Raw genomic sequence first — 21,656 nt, 5'->3', positions numbered from 1 at the left:
CTTCCTGAAAAATCTTTAAGAAATTAGTCAGACATGATTTCCTTCCATGGAGCCATACGCATTCTGCTGGATTAGATTATGATTTTCCAAATGTGCTGCTACAACTTCCTTAATAATTGATGCTGATATTTTTCCAACAATAGATGTTAGGCTAATTGGCCTATAGTTACCCGCTTTTTGCTTCCCTCCCTTTTGTAATGAGGAGTTTTCCAATTCTCTGATACTTTTCTAGAATCCAAGGATTTTTGGAAACTTGCAGCCAATGCATCCACTATTTCTGTAGCTATTTCTTTTAGGATCCTAGGATGGAAGCCAACAGAACCAGGAGACGTATCTGCCTTTACTCCCATTTGTTTGTCGAATACTACTCCTCTAGTGATGATACTAATTCCTCCCCTGTATTATTTAGTATTCATGGAATACTTGAAGTATCTTCCACCATAAGGACTGATGCAAAATATTGTTTAACTCCTGTGACATTTCCTTGTTCCTTATAACAATTACCCCAGGTTCATTTTCCAAGGGGCCTATGTTCACTTTGACCTCTCTCTTCCTTTTAAAATATTCAAAAAAGCTCATATTATCAATTTTTATATTCTTTGCTAGTTTACCCTTGTAGTTTATTTTTACTCTTTTTAGACCTCCTATGTTGGATTCTGAATTTATTCCAGTCTTCAGGACTATCACTGACTTTTGCCTCCTTTTTATGCTTTTTCTTTCAATTTAATACTTATTCATCTTCCTAATCTGATTTGTCCTCTGCCAGTTTGCACGTGGCTCAGTAATAATCCAGAGATTATGCCACCAGTCAACAACAGCTTCCTCTCCAAAGCCAACATATCCAACATCCAGGCTCTAATCACCCAAAACCAACTCCAGTGGAAAGGACATGTCATTTCTATGCCTGACACGAGACCCCCCAAACAACTGTCTACTCTGAAGTCTCACAGCAAGAGACTCCCAGGAGAATAGTGGAAAAACTTTAAGGATGTACTCAAAGCATCCCTAAAGAAAACAAATGCCCCTCTCAACTCGTGTCAGTCACTGGCTTGTAACCAACCTAAATGAAGATGATTTATTTGGGAATGCACCAAACACATTTAAGTGACTTTGTTGGGAGCATGCAAAGACAATGTTAGGGTGTCAGAGAGAGTGAACAAACCTCCAAACAATTCCCTTCAAGTACCACTTGCGCCATAAATGACAAAGTATGCACATTGCACTTTGGATTTATCAGCCATGTCAGAATCCATCAAACTGAGTGAAAGCAAATCACTTTCAATCGGATTTCTGCATTACCCGACCTACTGGTTTGGAACTTAGGAAAAAACTTTGTCATAACATGGCCTCATTTATAATGCGATTTTGAGACATGATCCCCCGGACTATGTGGCATCAGGCCCCCATAGCCTTTTTTGAATGAGGTATATGAAAATTACTATTTCCCTGGATTGAATCTTTGCGGTCCTGAATAGTGGGAAGGAAGCAAGTAAGGGGCAGGTGTTGCATGTTCTGAGCTTGTGTTAAGAGTGATTGAAGAGTGCAGCAGGATGTTGCAAGAGGAACCATCTTTTACCATACTGAAGAGGAGAGATGCGGGAGATCAGCTTGGTGGTGGTAGAGCCTGTACTCAAAATGGAGACAGAAAAGTCAGGGAAGCGAAGTGACAGTTACAGATGAGGAATGCAATTCATCATCTAGAAAGACCTTAAACTTTCCCCATTTCAAATTAATTCCAGGATTTGGCCTTTACCATTCTATTTGGAAGTCTTTTCTCTGGATTGCTTCATCTTTATTGGCAAAAAATTTTCCGTTGTAAATTTACTTTTTACTCATTTCAACCTGGGTTCCCTTGTTTCCCTTGCACTATTTAATTTAAATTAACATTCCCCATTTAGTTCCTTTATTCTCTGAATGATCTTGTATATCTATAGATGCTATGGCAGTGTTGAGAAGCAGGGTCATTATAGTCTTCACTGTCATTTTGTTTTCTTCATCATGCGGACTGCACTACTTTTCGATTGTGTATTCCTGATCAGTAGACTTCCAAATTGGTTTATTTTGGGATTGGCATTTTTCAAAATTGTTCTGAAACCACCCATATTATACTAAAATGTTTAGCTGTTCCAATCTTCTCCCCTTTATCTCAAAGGTGCTGACTCGACAGCTCAGCAATCCACTGGCAAGTCACTCAAGTGTCCATTCTTCGTGCGCAAGTTCAAAATGAATGTCACAAAGCTATTTCGCTGTGGAGGGCATTACACCTGAGACCAATCCTGTCTTTAGCTGATGCCTGGCACCTATATGCTTTCTTCCAGAGGTTATTGGATAGTAGACAATTTGCAGGAAGCATTGCTGATTTTCCATTTTCTCCTGAATCTGGGATGCTGAAACTAACTCTTCGAGGAAAGCTCATGACAGACTCTTTTACCAATAGTGATATCTGTAAATTTCACGAAGTAGCATCAAGGAATGTGGCCTGTTTCAGTGTGTGTGTATGACCTTTCTCTGAATCAACACAGTGCCCATTTTGACCAAATTCCACAGCAGCTTATGGAAAGATTGCTGGCGCCACATACAGATATCATTTAAAATTCTCAAATGATTTTTTTTTAATTGACTTTGGCCATTTCAACTTGATATTCATTTTTACACTTCAGGAAAATAATAGTGAAATCACCAAATGAATTTGACAAAAACAATGACAATGTACTGGGGGTGATTTTGACTTTGTCCAGTGGTATAACTGAGATGGTGACACATCAGAAGCCCATTTCACACCTCCCAGCAAATATTACAATTGATTTCAATGGAAGTGAAAATCTGAAGAGATTTGGGTGCTGTTGATTTGTTATAGCCTATTGTACACTAGCAGACAAAGTTTTAAAAGAAAAATCACAGCTCCTCTCTTTATAAGCTATGGTGCCTTAACACTTGCTATATGTTTAGATGAATTATTTTGCTGGGATGCTGTGCCATGGCATAATTATGTTGAGATTCCAAAATGATGTACTACCTTGTTCACCAATATCGAAATTACATTTATGGTTAATTATCATGGTGTCTTTACTAGAGTTTGTAACATAGAACTGCTTGTAGCGAAATGTTTGGCCATTGCTGTTTTTCTTTGGTTTCAAGTTTCAAAAACAGTGGAAAATGTATTTTGTGGTATTTCTCTATCGAATGAGTGGTGTTTGCATTCAAGTGTAGATAAGGAAAATTTGCAGTCAGCAAGATTGTTCAGTGCATTGTGTAACTTGACAATTTGTGTTCATACCTAATCATCGTAGAAAGTTTAGATGTTGGAATTAGTGAGCGGAATTTGGATAGCCCAAGATGAGTGTCTATCAGTACACAAATAAGACCCTGCTGTTGTCATGTTCAGTGCATCCTCTCTGAAATACAGGGTGCGCCCAGTTTTTTTGCAGGTGGGGGGAAGCATAGAATGTATGAAGCTGCAGATCTGTTGAGGGCTTCAGTAGCCATTTACAGAGAACAGTCCACTTCAAAGTGAGTGGGGAAAAACAAACAGGGCTAGGAAAACCAGTCAGCTTGATGAAAAGAAGCAGATGGCAACAAAAATGTGGAGACAGGGCCTAAGCCAGCCGGGGGTACAAAACAACACAACCAAAAAAAACCCGTCTGGTTTTCATGAGCTCCTTCACGTCACAAAGTAGCACTGGGCTGGTCTGTATCATACATCCCTGTTGTGAAAATATGAAAAATCAAGCATAGACCTCTTCCAGTGACATTTATGTAAAACTCTGTGTGGTAATGAAACTCTGGCTGATTCTGCATTCTAAAATTCAAATTCTGATCTTCCGCACATTGTTCCCATTTTCATTGCTGTACTGTTGGCAGCCCCACCTTAAGCTGCCGAGGCCCTAAATGCTCCCACATCCACCCTGACCCAATCCTAATCCAAAATTCTCCACATCTCTATGCTCCTGTGCTGCGTTAAAATGCTCGTAAAACCTATTATTTACTCGTTCACTTAAGTGTCTTATTGTAAATTTTATTTCATAAAGCTCCTGTGAAGTCTCTGGGGACGTTTTACAAAGTAGCACTGTGTAAATAGAAGCTTTTTTGCTGTTGATTCTAAAGTCACGCGTGAAATTTAAGCGCAGCAGAATATTGCAGCTTGATTTCACAGCTTCTGCACACACGTTGCATTCTTTCCGTCAACTAAACAATCTAGTCCATAGTGTGCAGGCAAAATAGAGTGATCCTGTTTTAGTGTCATGACTAAACATCAGTGCTGTTTATATTAATGCACTGTCTCCACTTCCAATCTTCATAAATTTCAGTTCAGTCAAAGCTTTGCTATCCATATCCAATTATGTGTCATCACCCATCAGCCACTGTACTTGCTGACATACAGTCACAGACCCTCAATGCCTTCAATTTAAAATTTGCATCTCATTTTAAACCTGCTATGGTCTCACCCCTTCCAATGTCTACAGTGTCCTGTAAAAACTGCAACTCGTCTTAAACTCACTGCTCCTCCAAATCCCTCCAAACTCACTATTCCTCCAACTGTCCCTAAACTCACCGTTCCTTTAGCTCCCCCATATTTACTGTTCCTCCAACCACACTCCCCCCAAACTCACTGTTCCTCCAATACCCCCCAAACTCATTCTTCCTCCAACTCAGCCTCTTGTGCATTCTCTTCCTTTGTTCCACAACTGGTTGCCATGCTATGAGCTTTCCCTCAGCCTCACAAAATCCCACCCCCTTGTTCTAACTTAAAGCCTAATCCCACTTCATTTGGATCTGTATCTATATTTGTCCCATTATTACCATCCTGAAGCAGTGTAGGACATTCTGCTTTATATAAATGCAAGTAGTTGTTGCTCTCATGAATCTCAGCTACAAAATTTCTGGTGCTGATGTTCTGAGGGGGCTGTAGAGCATTGGGCAGAATCAGGTTCCGCTGGGAGTCAAATGAAAAGAAAATCTTCCACATGTGGTTGGGCTTCAGTGGAAGCTCAAGAAAGTGCTGATTGGAACTCACCAGGGCAAAAGCACCCTTGTGCCATTGGAGGCCCACCCAACCATGCAACTTACTGCATCTCAGCATTTAGGGCAAAACCACTGGCTTGGAGTTAGGGTGAAGAAGGTTCCCTTTTACTGTAACTGCACTGAAGAGAGAATCCAAGGACCCTAATTTTAATCTTCTTGAGCACTGTTTGTTGCACTCTGTTCAAAATAAAGTCTTTATTTAGTTTAAGTGAAAATATCTCTTGTTTTACTTTTATTTGCCTTCTATAACTGCACTGTACTTGTCTCCTGTACTTTGACAGAGAAATCTTTGAGGATATTTGCAGAAGGAAATTTGTGGTTGATTGAAGAATGTGTATTATTTCAAACCACTCATGATCTCATCACATTCCATAGTGCTATAGTCAATGCAGATACTTTGAAGTGTAGTCATTAAGGTAGTGCAGAAAATACAGCAACAGCTCACACAGGCCATCAAGTAGCAGTGAAATAAATTTCCAGAAAACCTTAACAGTGATGTTATTTGAGGGATAACTGTTGGCCAAGAGTTTGGGAGAACTTGATACTCTTCTTATTTAAATAACATTGGGCAGGGGAAACCCATCGTTGGAGGAGGCTGTCAGACTTGCCTTTGATCTTTTAGGGGAGGCCCCTCATCCCATGGCCTGGCAGGATCAGCAAGGGGACTTGCAGGAAGCCACACCCTTCCCTCATTGTGGATCCCCCCATCTCACCATCCCCAGTCAGCCCTGCCATTCAGCCCACTTGCCTGTTTCCAGGGATCCATTGTTGATCCTGTGGGCAGACCCCAGTACTATACTCTCAACAGCCACCATCCAGGTGGTACTGCTGTAAGGCAGCTGACTTCTGATTGTCCACCATTTCTGCCCCTATTCAGGGCTTAATTCATTGGGAGACCCAACTGTCCAGCTAAGTACCTAATTACCTCAAAATATCATTGGGCCTCCTGTGGGAAGACGATGTGGGACTCCTACCAGTTCTTCAGCTGGTGGGTGGGACCTGGGTTACTTCCTCCAAATACCATCCATAGTATTTCTTTCAGCAGCAGAGAAATGATCAAGTTGCATAATAGGTATGATAAATAGGTGGAAAGACCATTGTGGAACAAGAATCCTTAAAAAGTTTCAGAAGGGGATTAGACAGGTTCTAACCACAAACTGAATTCAGGGATATTGGAAAGCAAATCATGGCGGTCAGTAAAATAGTTGGATGAAAGGTAACCACCTGCATAACGTTTACTGGCCCCAATATTCGCGGTGAAGTGGAGACATTACCAACAGAAAATCCAACAAGGTGGTTCGAGGTCCTGCCAGATTTATATATAGGATCTCTTGTATTGAAACAAATTAAATCACAAGTTTTCTGGCCACAGTCTGCCAGATTAAGAGGCTGCTTGCCAAGTGGGAAGGCCACAGCTCTCAAGATCAAAGGGAAAGCAATGATAGTACACAATGGCCAGAGGTGGAGGGCAATGTCATGGATGTGTATTGACAGCGCGAAGGGAATTGGATCACAGGGAGAGAAGCAGGTTTGCAGTGATACTTCCAGCAGCTCGCTGGATCCAGTCGTTCTCACCTCCCCCCAGTGGCTGGATTTCCTGAACTTTGAGAAACCTGCCACACAACAATGAACTGTATAAGTGCAGTCAAACTTGAGTTGGGTAGCTTCATTGTCACATCGTTGTTTGCCCCAAGTCTTCCTCATTAGAAGTTGGAGGGGAGTTGTGATAGGAATTGCAATTTTAACCCTTGTCCTGCCCTAAGGGGCTGAAGTGTGAATCCAAACCAGCATTCACCTATCCTCCCCCAATATCCCCACGGTATATCTGTGTTAAACACACACTCTCATCCCCTCTCTATTCCCACCCACCCGCCACTTCCAGTACCAGCCCCTAAGGTGGTGTTGGCGACCATAAGCTTCCATATTTTGCTCCCTGGTTATGCTGGGCAAGGTACTGCACTGGTTGCCCATTACCAGCTGCAGGGCTTGGCTGATCTAGAGGCCCTCCCACTTGCCATGGGTGAATCGGAAGGACTTACAGGTTGATAATTGACCTGTCTGGCCACGTTATGAACGAACGTTCAATGGCATCAGCTCTGGAGTGGAGCTTGCACTATACTGAACACTACACGGACTTGAAATTTAGTGTTTTTCATGCAAAGAAAAATGTGCAATTCTGGCATAGAGGCTGGAAATTTGGATTGGAAGTCAAATATGCTAGAGTTACACCCATCCTAAAATAAAACATTACATTTCAGTCAAATTGGCTTCCGTCAGAGGATGTGCCTAGTCCAAAGTGTTGCATTTATGTAAATAACGGGATAATGAGATTAAAAACTGCTTACCCAGAAATTCCTCCATTTACACTAGAACTGTGTGTATTTTAAAACAAGAAGTCAAACCAGGAAGGAATTGAGTTCACAGGCGTTGAATATTTACAGACTTTCTCTGAAACGTTGACCCTGATCTGATCTCAGAGATGGATGGGATGGAGGGTTGGGGGTGAGGCTGGTGGTGGCAATCAGCATTCTTGGAAGAATGAGTGTTCATCAAGTCCTGAGGAACTGATTTTAGCTTTTGTCTCCATTTCCTGACTGTTGCCAGTTAGATTGAGAGGCTGTTGGGCGGGCAGGCCTTTGGCAGCAGGCCACAACTATTAACTTGCTACAAACTTGTAGCAGGGATTTTCTTTTAAGACGGCGGCTGATTTCTAAAAACTTAGATTCTATTTGAAAAAGGCAAAGTCTCTGTTCAAAAAATGTAACCAAAACTAATCTTAAAACACAACAAATCATAGAAGACAGACAATACATTAACTTTCAGAGGGTCAGATAGCCCAGATTCAGCGCTATGAGACCACACCAAAGATCTGAGGCGCACAATCAAATTTCAGAATAATTAAACTCTTTGTTAGCTAAGATATACCTCCTCATTAGTTAGATTCAGTTTCATTCAGTGTTGACATGTCAGTCCAATCCAAGACAGATTACCTCAGTCAATTGCAATATGCTACTCGATATTACAATATTTCATTTGTCCATTTAACTCCGGATATCTTACATTTGGCTAAGCCCACTTCCTGGTTGCTATGTAGTTAGGGATGTTTCTATCGCTAAAACCGTCCAATAGGCACATTGCCAAGACAGAGAGATATGCGTCTCTCTGGCCCATTGGAAGACACTTTCTTCTGCCTCGATAATGGATGCCTCTTTAATATTACAATATGTTCCAGTATTTGTCCAGGGACTTGAAACTTCTAATGCTTCCTCTGCTGACTAATGGACTTTCAGCTCTGAACTACTGACCTTACCATTATATTCTGCAGCATTTGCAGTTTTGACTGAGATGAACAATACAGATATATTAAAAATACATTTAATACTTCACTGTACACTATAAAATCATATTCATTTAATTTTAATAGTGTTATTACATTCACATGAGCAAACTGTTAACATTAATTCATTAGAATCATTTAATCCCTTCTAGCTACTCTATCACTATAAGATTAAATCTGGCTGTGAATCTTGCTGATTTAAAATTCCCTTCCAAAAACCTAGAAACAGAGACAAAACAAAACTATCATTCCCTCCCATTACAGTTGAGAGCAGAGAGATGGCATTGGCAAGGCTGAGTGTTGATGGGCATGGTGGGTGAGAGGGGAACTCAGAAGGATCATGGAGGAGTAAATTGGAAGATGCAGGGAGGTATCCAATAGTGGGCATAGATGAAGCAGGTACACTGATTCCAGCAGGTTAGTGGAAGTGACCGTTCCTCCTGATCCCACCAATTCTCATCTCCCTGCAGTTGCTGTATTTAATGAAGCCAGTGAAATCTGGCCGGACAGTGTTAAATTTAAAATGGTGGTTAATTCTGAGTGCACAGCTTCATTATAATAGTTACAGGACCAACTCACCTCCTGTGAGCTGGTTGGTTGCCTGCACTCTCCTTCCTCCATTAAAACCAGAAGCTGATTGAGTGTCAGCGCTTAGAGGTTATGACTTCTCCTGTCCCACTTCTCCCAAATGCACCTTTTTTTTGGTGGGGTGGATAAACTAAAATTATTACAAACATCTTTTCTCTACCACTGTGAAAGGATTCTGCATTTTGTCTTTCAGTAGCTTTGGACAAGGAAATCTTTACACTGTTTAGGCTCTTCCCGTTGGGTTCATTAAAGGCCTTTCCATATATGCAGAAGCTGAACAAGAGCAAGGCAAGGTCTCCGTCATCTGTGGTCTACTTTGCACAGCTTCTTCCTAGTATATCTGAGATATTGTAGGGTGTATCTGAACAGTTTATAACAGTCATCACCATCACTAGGTTGAGGCCATATAATCTCAGTCTTATTCAAAGACCAGCAGTTATTCAGGGGTGCCAGTTTGTCCTTCTATTGAAATAGAATAATTCAGATTTTCAAGTTTTCTCCCCAATTCTAAAAAATGTTTGAGAAATTTGTTTGCATGTTGCCTACTTCAAAAAATACATAATAAATTATTTCTTGTTTGTTTAGCACAGGGGGAGATAGCGATATTGTGGAGCAGCCCAGGCAAATGCTGTGGAGACACGGGTTCAAATCCTATCAGAGAAGTTGGAATTCACTTAACTAACACATCTAGATTTTCATTCTAGTATTAGCAATGGTGACCATGAAGAGATCATTGATTGTTGTAAAAACCCCAACTTGTTCACTAACGTCCTTTAGGGAAGGAAATCTGCCATCCTTACCTCATCTGGCCCACATGTGACGCCGGACCCACAGCAGTGTTGTTTACTCTTAACTGCCCTCTGAAATGGCCAAGCAAGACATTCAGTTCAAGAGCAATTTCAGAAAGGGCAACAGGTGCTGGCCTTGTCACTGATACCCATGAAAAATAAAAAAACAAAAGTGATATAGTGGCATACATCATGTCTAACAGTATTTCATGTTGGTGATTCAGTGACATGAATGCTATCTTGCTCAGTTATTTTAAGGTGCCACCCCAAAAATAGTTTATGCAGTAACTAATGGGAAATTGACATTTCCTATTCAATGTTCCTGAGAACACTCAGTTCCTTTTTACAAGTTCTTTTATGTGATGAGGGTGTTGCTGGCAAAGCCAGCATTATTGACCATCTGTAATTGCTCTTTAGAAGACAGTGGTTAGCTACCTTCTTGAATCACTGCAATCCATGTGGTGTAGCAACGCTCAGTGCTGTCAGGATACAAAAGGACAGGAACAGATTGGCGACATTGGCTCTCATCTCTTTACCCTGCCCAGGGATTTTTGCAATTTCCCCTAATAGGAAACTGCTTTGAGGCTACACAAAGGACTTAGGCCTGAATGCAGCCCATCTCTGATCAAAAAGGGGAAAGCAGCACATACTGAAGGACAATAAAAATAAAAAAAACTTATAAACCACCAGAAAATGTCCAATAGCACTTCACCGCTACATAATAAATCAAAAATTGAAATCAAGCCAAGAAAAGATACTAAAGAGACTAAAAGCTGGTGAAACTTGCTACTGAGGATGTGAATTTCTTGCCCATTTTAATCTCCAGATCATTCTGGCCTGTGTGGCCTCACCCTGAGAGCTGCTGGCCCAATCAGAGCGTCAGCAACTCAATAGCTTAAGCGGCCCAACTGAGACAAAAAGAACAGGGCACTTCAATGATGGGGTGCCCTCAAACACAGGTGAGGTAGGCTGACGAAAGCTAGGGTATAGCACTCAGGGAATGGGGGTAATCATTGAGTGTTGGCTGTGTTGTTTCTGCTAGGGCGTTGGCACGTGGGTGGGGGGTGGTGACAAGGGGAGGGTCCTCGCTAACAGCCATAAAGTACCCATAAGGTTCCCTTCAGGGAGCCACAAGGTTTCACACAGCGGACTCCCCATGTCACAGTGGTCTTGCCCAATATGGACAAAATACCTGTGGAGGAACTAAGTGTCTCTTACTTGTGCAATTAAATGGCTGAGTTGGCCTCCTATGGGCAGTTAAGCCACCAGCCTTTCCATTGCCATATTGTCAACAGAGAGAAGATATCAAGCTTCTCTTCTGACTCCTCCTGCCTTTATTTTGTCAGCTGTCTGACCGAAGGTGGTGGAAACAGAGTCAGTGAAGGATTTCAGAATGAACTTGGACGGGCACTTGGAGGAAATACAGGAATAGAGCTGAGGAATGAGACCCAATTGGTTTGCTTTACATGGGCTTGATAGTCCCTGTCATCTCCTCCTGTGCCAGAAATGACTCTCACTTCCCAGTTACTTGTCAGCCTGGAAAATTCAGCCCCTTTCAGTATAAATATAACAGAGGAAGACTCACCATGCAGGAGATTTCCTAAATTAAAGTCAAACGCCTGGAATTACTCAGTTGAATTCTATTCTTTCCATGGACAGCCAGAATTTGAACGTTAATCTTATTCATTGAATCTTATCCTCCAGGAACACTTAAACGTATTAAGCCCGAACATTTGAAAGCTGTAACCAACGATGAGAACACTGAAAATCGAACCATCATATACACTTTGGTTGGTTTTCCAAAACTCGGTAGAGTGGTAAAGATTGGGACTGACAATGTAACCACTGAAGAAACCAACTTCACCCAAAGCATGGTAAGTGTTATAGTCGGCACCATTTTTTGGTCTACATCCTACACTTGTACTGATAAAATTGTCATTTTTGTGCTACATCTAATAAAGAACAGCACAGCGCAGTACAGGAAACAGACTCTTCAGCCCTACAAGCCCGCGCCGTCCATTTTAGCACTCAATGAGTGCCTTATTCCAATCCTCCTTCTACCTACGACTTTTGTCTACATCTAGTGGACTCCACAATAAAGTGGTGCAAATTTAGGGAATTATATGTGTGCCAGATTAAGGGAGATCCAATTTAGGGACAATTTATTAACACCAATCAGCCTAAAAAGCACATTTTTGGGGTGTGGGAGGAAACCGGAGCACCCGGAGAAAACCCACACAAGCGCAGGGAGAATGTGCAAACTCCCACAGACATTGACCCAAGCCGGAGATCCGACCCGGGTCCCTGTAACTGCACAGCAAACAGTGATAGTCACTGAGCTGTCGTGTTGCCCGTCAATTGGTCCAGTTTAAGCGTATACTAACGATGTGAAGCACTAGGCAGCTCTTGAAGCAATATCCAAGAGCAGCCCTCGCATAACCCACCGCGTGTATGCCCCTTGTTGGCCAACAAGGTGGACCGAATCACCTGTGGATGTAAAAAAGAGACATCAATAAACATACAGACATTAATTAATAATTTATAAGAAGAAGGGACATTGCCCCTTTCAAATCCTCAGTACATCCCCACATGTATCACAGCCATTAGTTATTCTTTGAAGTTTGGTTTAGCCAACTCAATTGCTGTCCTGCTCCTCTTTTACATTGCACTTCAAAGGAAACTGGAACCTTAGTCTCATCCAGTAGGTACCAGCAACAACAATGCAGCATCCACTTAGTATTGCATTGGAATCCTGGAGTGGCCCTTGAACCCACGATCCTCTGTGTCAGAAGTCAGAGTGCTACCACTGAGCCAAGGTGACAGTTGATTTGATATTTAGTCATTAAAATCGTCATTTTCACTTGGTAAAATAAAACACTTAAAAGGAAATTTTAGTCAGAAACGCAAAATATTGGCATGTTGGTTGTCCCTTTAAAATACACAAGGGGGTAGAATTTCTGCGATGGTTTTATGTATTTCCCACCAAAACTCTGGAAAAGACCCCATTTATCCTGTCAAAAATTGGGAGAATAGCCACAAAAGTTATACACCGGGGAGTTTAAAACGTAGGGGTGAATTTCCTGGCCACTCGCCGAGGCATTTCATAGAATCATAGAATCCCTACCGTGTAAAAGGAGGCCGTTCGGCCCATTGTGTTTGCACCAAAACTCTGACAGAGCATCTTACCCAGTCATACCCCCTGCCCTGTCCTGTAACCCTATATATTTACCCCACTAATCCCCCTACTCTACACATCTTTTGACACTAAGGGACAATTTAGCATGGCCAATCCACCTAACCTGCACATCTTTGGACTGTGGGAGGGAACTGGAGCACCCAGAGGAAGACACAAGGAGAATGTGCAAACTTCACAGAGAGAGTCATGCAAGTCATGCAAGGTGGCAGTAATGCTAACCACTGTGCCACCCTGCCACTCTAGGTGGGAGCACGTGGAATAAAGCCCACTGGCTTCCCGTCCACCGTCTGATCTGCCCCCAAATTATGGGGGTGGATAAAGCATCAGGTATCCTGCCTGTCCTGAGGCCTATTGGGATCCTTAAGTGGGCAATTAAGGGCCTCATTCTACCTCCGCCAAATCTTTGTCTGCAGAGGGAAGGTAAACATCCCAACAGTGCTGACTGCCATTACACAGAAAGAGAATGCTACTTTTTGAGGGAATCTCCTGTGACCATTGGGGGCACCAGCCCAAGATGGTACCCACTTCATTGACCCTCCCTACTGGCCAATCTGACTAAAATCCACCCTTGCCTCACTGCACCCCCTCATTGCAGTCTCTCAGCAATGCCGGCCCAAAATCCCCAGACTCATCTGAAGCCAAATCAACATCTCCACTTCTTCCTCAGGAATGGTTATAGTCCCAGCAGTGGCCATTACTGCTTCATGGCGCTGCTGAGACTACATGTGCTCTGGCCAATCAGATTGACCAACATTTCTCTAGGGCAGGACTTCCTGGGCAGGATTTTCCGGCCTCGCTTGCCCCGAAACTGGAAAATCCTGCCCAAGGTCAACGGATCTTTCTATGGTCCGCTCCTTGCCCACTATGATTCCCGTGGCGAAAGGATCCAGAAAATTTGTTCTCCTGTCTCTGATGGACAGAATTCCCATTCTGCAACAAGTACACCCTTGTTACGGGAAGACAGGTTTTAGATTGGCAAGATGCCAACTGACTTTAGGCGGGATTTCTGGTAACCACTCCGCCAACACCTGGTAAATCCATAAACCAGATCCAACCAGAGTCTTGAGTTGAACTGAACTTGATTCATGTTTCAAGTTTCATTCATTCGTCCGAGTGAACATTTTCCTGATTTTTTTTTTAATTTACTTTTCATTTGGATTGCTTTATTTTAGCTTTTGGGAAAGCAGAGGGAAGTACTGTAAAATCATTCCTCAGATAATATTTATATTGTTCAACCAGCATTAAGTCATTGAATACAGATTTGATGATGTGCTTGATAACGCACATCGATTCTTAAAAGCTCTCTATATAGTTGCTCTTGATCTTTGCCTGATTTCCAGCTATTTTGTTTAATGCAGTGTGATATACTGAGCATATCTGAATGTTTGTCCAAGCTAAGTGGAGCAAAAGGTAGACAGAATAAATGGGATGGCAGATGATTCCATTTAGTTTAAGTACTGTAAATACATCTTAAATAATTCATACAGACAATATTGAGCTTATGAAATATTCAACCAGTAAGTTTGAGCTTTGCCAAGAGGGGCCTGTATATTCAACAAAAATAAGAGAGGGATCAATCAGACACAATAAATAGTTTGTTTTCACAACCTAGAATAATGCACTGATTTTTATTTGATCAGTTTTTCACAAGTTTGAAGTGGGAACCACTTGTTTATCTGAGTCTGGAGCAGATATGCCATTATTCCTTTATTTCTGGATTCCCATCCATTTATTTTGACCCTGGGCCTTGGATTTTTTTTTAATAAACCAAAGTACACAGATGTTCTAAAGAACAAAGAGGAACAAATAACAATACAGCACAGGAACAGGTCCTTCGGCCCTCCAAACCTGCGCCAGTCAAGATGCCTGCCTAAACGAAAACTGTATGCACTTACAGAGTCCATATCTTTCCATTCTCATCCTATTCATGTATTCGTCTAGATGCCCCTTAAATGCTGCTATCATACCTGCTCCCGTCATCATCCTGGGCAGCGTGTTCCAGACATTCACCACACTCTGTGTAAAAAAAACTTGCCTCGCACATCTCCTCTAAACTTTCCCCAAGCACCTTAAACCTATGTCTCCTAGTCCTTGACTTTTCTACCCTATGAAAGAGCATGTGACTATCCACTCTGTCCATGCCTACATGTCTACTAGTAACAAAGTCAAATCATTTACAGAGGAGTCACATACAATCAAGTTCAATCGAATTTTTGCAAAGCTATACACTTCATTAGGCAATAACCCAAACATTGCAAACTTTCTGGTACAAATATTAATGATGTAGTGTTCAGATAGAAAACAATGGGCCATAACTTCCAACCAGCTTCACAAAACTATGGACTGCTGGAGTTATAAGACTTTGTGTACTTACGTACTCTTAATAACTACACAGAAACCTCTGATGGTCAGAGCTGCTTGGGGCTTGCATTGAGCCCCCACTGAGCCCAAGGCAGTCCAGCCCTCGTGGATTCAGGAAGACCACACTCTTGGTTTTGCTGCACTAGCTGCCAGAAAGCAGGTAGATGTAAGAGGCCCAGTGAAATTGACAGCTCAAGGAAAAGGGAAGTGTCCAAGTGGATGGGGTTTGGGAGGTTAGGGGAGGAGGAGATGATAGGAGAGGTTGGGGGTCATGGAGGTAAGGGAGGATCAGTGCTCAGAGGTGGGAGCATAGGAATTTGGGTAGAGGAGGGAGGCAGGAGGTGGAGGGGATCAGATTGGGTGGTCCAGCCAGTTGAGAGGGGTCAGTTCTGATTGGAGAATCAAATTGGATGGGGATCAGCCAGTTCGGGGTTCTGGTTAGGGGGATGTCCAGTCAGATTTGGGGGTCAGATCGGGGATGAGCGTCAAGTCTGTGGGGTGGGAAGTTCCTTTGCAGGTGTGATCAGGAACGGGAACAGGAAGAATGCTATATTGGGGGGGTGGCAGTATGATGAGAGGGGTGATTCATCCAAAAGACATGCTGGTTAGGTGCATTGGTCATGCTAAAATTCTCCTTCAGTGTACCCGAACAGGCACTGGAGTGTGACAACCAGGGGATTTTCACAGTGACTTCATTGCAGTGTTAATGTAAGCCTATGTGTGACACATATAAATAAATAGATAGATCTATATATATTGTACATATAAATGTATAGATTTATTCGAGGTGGAGTCAAGCGTGTGAGGGGTGTCCCATGGGGGGATATATCCAGCCATTTAAAATAGTTACACAGAAGTTAGAAGAAGGTTTATTTCTTCTAACCTTTTCTGAGTAACTATTAGCATAACACTGGGACAAGCTCCAGTTCAATCACTAATTCCAAGTTAGTGATTCTAATCGTTTTGTCGGATGTTTCCCAGTACATGGCAATTGTCCAACATAAGTTAATGCTTCTGGACAATTACCATGCATATGCTTACCTAGGAATGTCCGGGAGGGATTCCCCAGCGCAAAAATTTTTTGTTTTGGTTTCACATTCCAGCATCTGCAGTATTTTGCCTTTATATTTCATACTGTATATTTGTCACATGGTTTTTAGAGCAATAGAGTATTGATTTTTTTTCCCTACATTTAAGGGAAAAGGGCTGAACAATCTTTATTATACTCACTGGTAACATTCTTACCTGAGTCCATTATTCCTGGCTTCAATACCTACTCAGAAACCTGAAATCACTCCAGTGAGCAATGAGAGAATGCTGCAGCATTCGAGGTTAGGATTTGGGTTTGTGTGCATATGGGGCCTTCTATCCCCTAAAAGTGAGTTTGAGATCCCCATATCATCTGTCCATTCGCAGATTTCACCCGGATGGTTTTAAAGGCGAGCAGTAAACCTCCATGTAGCTGCCGAGGAATGCAATCAAAAACTCCAAGAAAACCATAAGGAATAGAAATAGGAGTAGGCCATTCGTTCCCTCAGGCATGCTCTATCAGTCAATAGGCTGAGTCATTAAGTTCTGCTTTAAACAAGGATTCTGTCTTTAATAGCCATAACACAGGTTTCCCAAACTATCAGCAACTCACCAATAACACCAAGGTGAATGTGCAGCCAAGAGGAAATCTTTAACCAGTGACATTGAAGAGCTCCAGCCATGGCCCCATGAAAGGCTGCTGGTCACAGCACCCCTTCTCAAAGTGTACTTTCAGTGCTTTTGACACTTGGAAGCCATTTCACCAGTCTTTCACCTCACTCATCATCAGTTGCATCTCCAGCGCAAGTCACACTGGTTTTCTCACCCGAAATGACATTTAGTAATTTTTTGGGAAAATTCCACCCCAATTGTCCATCAATTCCAACTATCTTCTTCACTTTTGTCTACACTTTCAAGTTTCATATCATCTGCAAATGTTGAAATGTGTCAAGGCCAAGTCATAAGTTTATGAATCACAGAACAAGCTTCCCCACCACTGGCTTTAAAATAATTGATGTGTAATTGTCAGGTTTAACCTGTTCCTCTTTTTTGAACAAAGGTGAACATTTGCACTCATTTAGTCCTCTTGCTTCACCCCTCTATCCAAGGATAATAAAAGATGTAATTACTGTCCTTACTGTCTTCAGCAACCTACAATGCAATCCCATCCGTACATGGGTGACTTACCACATATTAATGCTATAGGAAATGCGTTCAACCACTTGCATTGTTACAATCCCAGTTTATGTTAATACTGCGCAAGAGTGAAATCTGGCTTGATAGATTCTAGCTGGTTTTTTTAAGAAACTGTAGATGAAACTTGCTGAACAAATTCACAGGAGTTTGTTGATGAATGTTTAACCCAAAGAACCAAATATTTAGTTAAAAAAAAAGAACTACATTACACAAGATAAAGAGATTAGAAAGGTCATAATATGAACACAACATCTTTCCAACTGTCACCATTCCTTCACTCCCATAATATCTTTACAGGCACATATAAATTCAGGAAGATAAACAATTTTCAGTATTTGTCTTATACTCTAATACTCAGGGTAGGTATGAGGTACTTGTGAATTAATAGGTGATCTGTGGTCAGATATACTGCACTCCAAAGTAAATGACAAATGCAATCAAAGTAGGTTCCATGAATTTTTCTAAAAACACATGCTTTCATTTCTCATATTGCCAGCCATCTTTGTTTCACGTGAGGGTTTCCAAGCTCCACTTTATCAGAGAATCCTACAGTGAAGAAGGAGGCCATTCATTTCATCAAGTCTGCACTAACTGAGTACCGAACTCAGGCCTTTCCCCCACCCTATTCCCGTAACCCCACATATTTACCATGGCTATTCAATCTAACCTACTTGGGGCACCAAGGGGCAGTTTAGCATGGTCAGTCCACCTAACCTGCACATGTTTGGTCTATGGAAAGAAACAGGAGAACCTGGAGGAAACCCACACAGATATGGGGAGAACGTGCAATTTGAAGAAGTCACTTTGGGATTCTCTCCAAATGTTGCATCCAGTGGCCCACTTTACAGGATTTCTATGTCACCTTCCTAGATTTCTTCTCCTTGGATCTCTAAGTACACCTGAACTCCGCTTTCCAAGCACAATTTCAAATCCTTGGCCATGCAAAGCTGAACATCAGTGCTCCAAAAAGCCTGCAAAAACAAGCCTACAACATACGGCTGCCTGTTCAAATCTTCAGGGCTTCTCTCAAGTGTGCTTCTCCTCATGTTTACTGTATGCAGCTCTCTCTTTATCTCTGAGCCTATTGCTCTCCTCCCTCCTTTTAATTTGACTTCTGGGACCTCTTTTCAATCCCTGTTTTTGTCCCTGCCTGAAACTTTCTCCTGAGACCTCTCCCCCTCCCATGTCATGCGGCTTGTCTGCGTCTGCAGAGGAGCGCAGGGCTGGTTCACGGCCTAAAGGCAGTAAAAGACACTAACTGCGCACGTCCAGCCAGTTCCCAGCCAGCGCATATACAGGAGACTCAAATTCCCGAGCAATCTTTTTGGGCCAACCAAATAAACTAAATCAAGTTAACAAGGGGATAAATTAATATGGGCAGCTTCCAAAAGGAAGGGAACCGCCCGAAACAAAGGTGGAAAGGAAACTTAAAACATCGAATCAAAATGTGATTAAAGGGGTCAGTAATGCACCCCAGTCCCTGCGGTGCTCAGCGGGCACGGAAGACGATAACGGTGCCCTCGGACACTGCATGCTCCCTCTCCAGGGACACCCGGCCGCGAATATAGCCACAGTAGGAGGGCAGTCGGGACGGGAGACCCCCTCGCTCCCCGCCGCCTGGACCTGTTATGGGAAGGTTTGCCAGGCCCAGGAGCAGGTTCACGAGGAGGTCCTCCTCCTTCCCCGCCCCCCTCAGCACCGGGCGTCTGTAGGGAGTGTGGGACTGAAGTGCAAACAAAACATCAACAAAAGGTTTTTAAGGAAATTAAAAAGGGTTCCAACGTAGACATGGTCCACAGACTCCCCAAGGTTGCAAAAAGGGCAGGTTGCTTGGGAGGCAAATTCCCGACATCTGACTGCTGATTTAAAAGAAAGGTAAGCATGTGTCCATTTACAACATCTCCACACGATAGTTGCATTTCTTTTTCTGTGCAGCAGAAAATACCAAAGTGAAATTGGTACAGCAGTTGGAAAATGCACGGGTAATTTTATTTGCATCTTAACAAATACAAAGCAGATGCTCCTATCCCAGTACTGTCCTGGAACAGTTTGTCTGGGGCTATTTGGTCTTACACTCCCCAAGGCTGTTGAATTTTGCCTGCATTCATCCTGTCGGTTGCACGGGTGCATGACATTATGCTTTGCAACCCAAGCACTAAAGTGTTCTGTGCACTTCTGGGGATTTAGCAGTAAAATAAAAGAGCTAGTTCAGGAGAAACCCTGTTATGATGCCGAAATAATTAAACAAAAAAATGTAGTAGGCTCATAATCTCCACCATATTGGATAGATGCTGTCAGTAATAACTTAAGTTTCCTGAGTTACCACATTACCATACAATGACTTTTCAGCTTTGCCAATAGCCATTTTCCCCACCTTAAACATTCCCAGAAGCTGTTTTCAGTGCATGACTTGTGGCATTCCACCACTGAAGATATCTCCCAAAAACTTTGGAAGCTGGTGTAATGGCTGGAGTAAGTGAAGGCAGTCTCCCCTACCCCTCAGCTTCTCTCTCCATCTCCATGATTTGTAACCCCACTATCCATACACATGCAGGACCATCAGATGTTCAAGTCCTCCACAATGTCCACTCTTTTCATTCTCAGACAGATCTAACCACCTGAAAAGTCACACAGCAAATTTAGAAGCACTTGGTGCTGAAGTACAAAATTGGAAAAAATGATTCTTGCTGATTGTTCCTGTGTATTATGTCCATGTTTAGGTGATTTTTGGCTACTGATTTTTACACTAAGTCCTTTAGTGAGATATCGGGCCAGATTTTACCAATTGGAGACTAAGTGCCGGATCCGGACGTAAAACGGATCTGACCCCGAAATCCCCGTTCCAGTGCGCCCGTACGCTTTTTGCCAGCTTCGGTCCGGTCTGCGCTGTGGGGTGGGGCTGCTGGAACGATTGGAGCTCTGAACTGCGCATGCACAGTTAGAAAAAAAAGACTGAAACAACACGCCGGGACGTGAAAAATAAAACCAGAGAGAGAGCCAGGGTGAGGGGGGAGGAATGAGCTGCGATCGGACCCCCCTGAGAGGCATGCCCCCCACCCCCCACTCAGGCAGCCTTCTGACCGTCACTCATTGAGGTGGAGATGCCAGCGTTGGACTGGTGTGAACACAGTAAGAAGTCTCACAACACCAGGCTGAAGTCCTGTTGGAGTTTAACCTGGTGTTTGAGACTTCTCACTGCACTCATTGGACAGCCTGCAGCACCTTCCTGGCCTTCCGCTGGCGTCTGCTGGAGGAGGGGCGCGATTTCAAGTGGAACTCTGGTTGGGGAGGGGTAGTGGAGATTCTCCCAAGTCCATCCTCCCCACACCCCCCGCCCAAACCAGAGATCCATCTGAGCCCACCCCGCTCCAACAGCAGACGCCAGCGGAAGGACAGGAAGGTGCTGCAGGCTGTCCAACAAGTGCAGTAAGAACTCTCTCAACACCAGGCTAAACTCCAACAGAACTTTAACCTGGTGTTGTGAGACGTCTTACTGTTCTTACCCCAGTCCAACGCCGGCATCTCCACATCAACGAGTGCAGGTCAGAAGGATGGTGGAGGGACAGGAGCAATCGAGGCTGGGGGTGTGCTCTGCCAAGGGGGGGGCCTGCCTCCCGGGGTTTCGGATCACACAGGGGTGGGTCTGCTGGGGTTAGTGGGGGGTCTGCAAAGGGTGTTCAAGGAAGGTGGGCTTCGGAGGTTCTCCTGCAGAACAGGAATCCACTTTGGATTTTTATTCTGCAGGTTGGTAACAGCACAGATCCAGAACGGATCCGAAGACGGTAAAATGGGATTTGGCGGTAGAGTTGGGCGTGCAGTTCATTAAATCGATTTAAATGCATGCTAATGCATTTAAATCTTCGGGCCACCCGATTGGGGTGCGGACAGCATCTGCACCCAAATCGGGTGTTGGTAAAGGCACGATCTGCTCGGTTTCAGGTGCGGATTGTGTTACAGGCCTGACACCCAAATTTACCACAATTTCACAAATTTTTGGTGAAATCGGGCCCATCATTTCAGTTATCATTGTTGTATAACAAAATTGTAAACTTGTTTTTATGGTTTCATTGGATATTGGAGAGAAGAAATGTCTTGATTGGGATTTTTATTTAAACATTAAATTCTCTTGAAGTGCTGT

The 21,656-nt window shown here is 43.0% G+C and overlaps 1 protein-coding gene across 1 annotated transcript in view; it reads left to right on the top strand.

The window, feature by feature from the left end:
* The window catches only part of LOC145341010 (chondroitin sulfate proteoglycan 4-like), a 111,095-nt gene that overhangs the window by 78,717 nt on the left and 10,722 nt on the right, over positions 1-21,656 (top strand). Inside the window, exon 8 of the mRNA XM_080185694.1 lies at positions 11,440-11,609. Coding sequence (XP_080041820.1) covers positions 11,440-11,609 — 170 coding nt within the window. The remainder of the gene's footprint in view (positions 1-11,439; positions 11,610-21,656) is intronic.

This window comes from Carcharhinus amblyrhynchos, chromosome 1 (assembly GCF_965287045.1).
Source record: "Carcharhinus amblyrhynchos chromosome 1, sCarAmb.v2.hapA, whole genome shotgun sequence".
Lineage (NCBI taxonomy): Eukaryota > Metazoa > Chordata > Chondrichthyes > Carcharhiniformes > Carcharhinidae > Carcharhinus > Carcharhinus amblyrhynchos.
The sequence above is the reverse complement of the archived record's forward strand: the minus strand, read 5'-3'. Positions and strand labels throughout refer to the sequence as shown.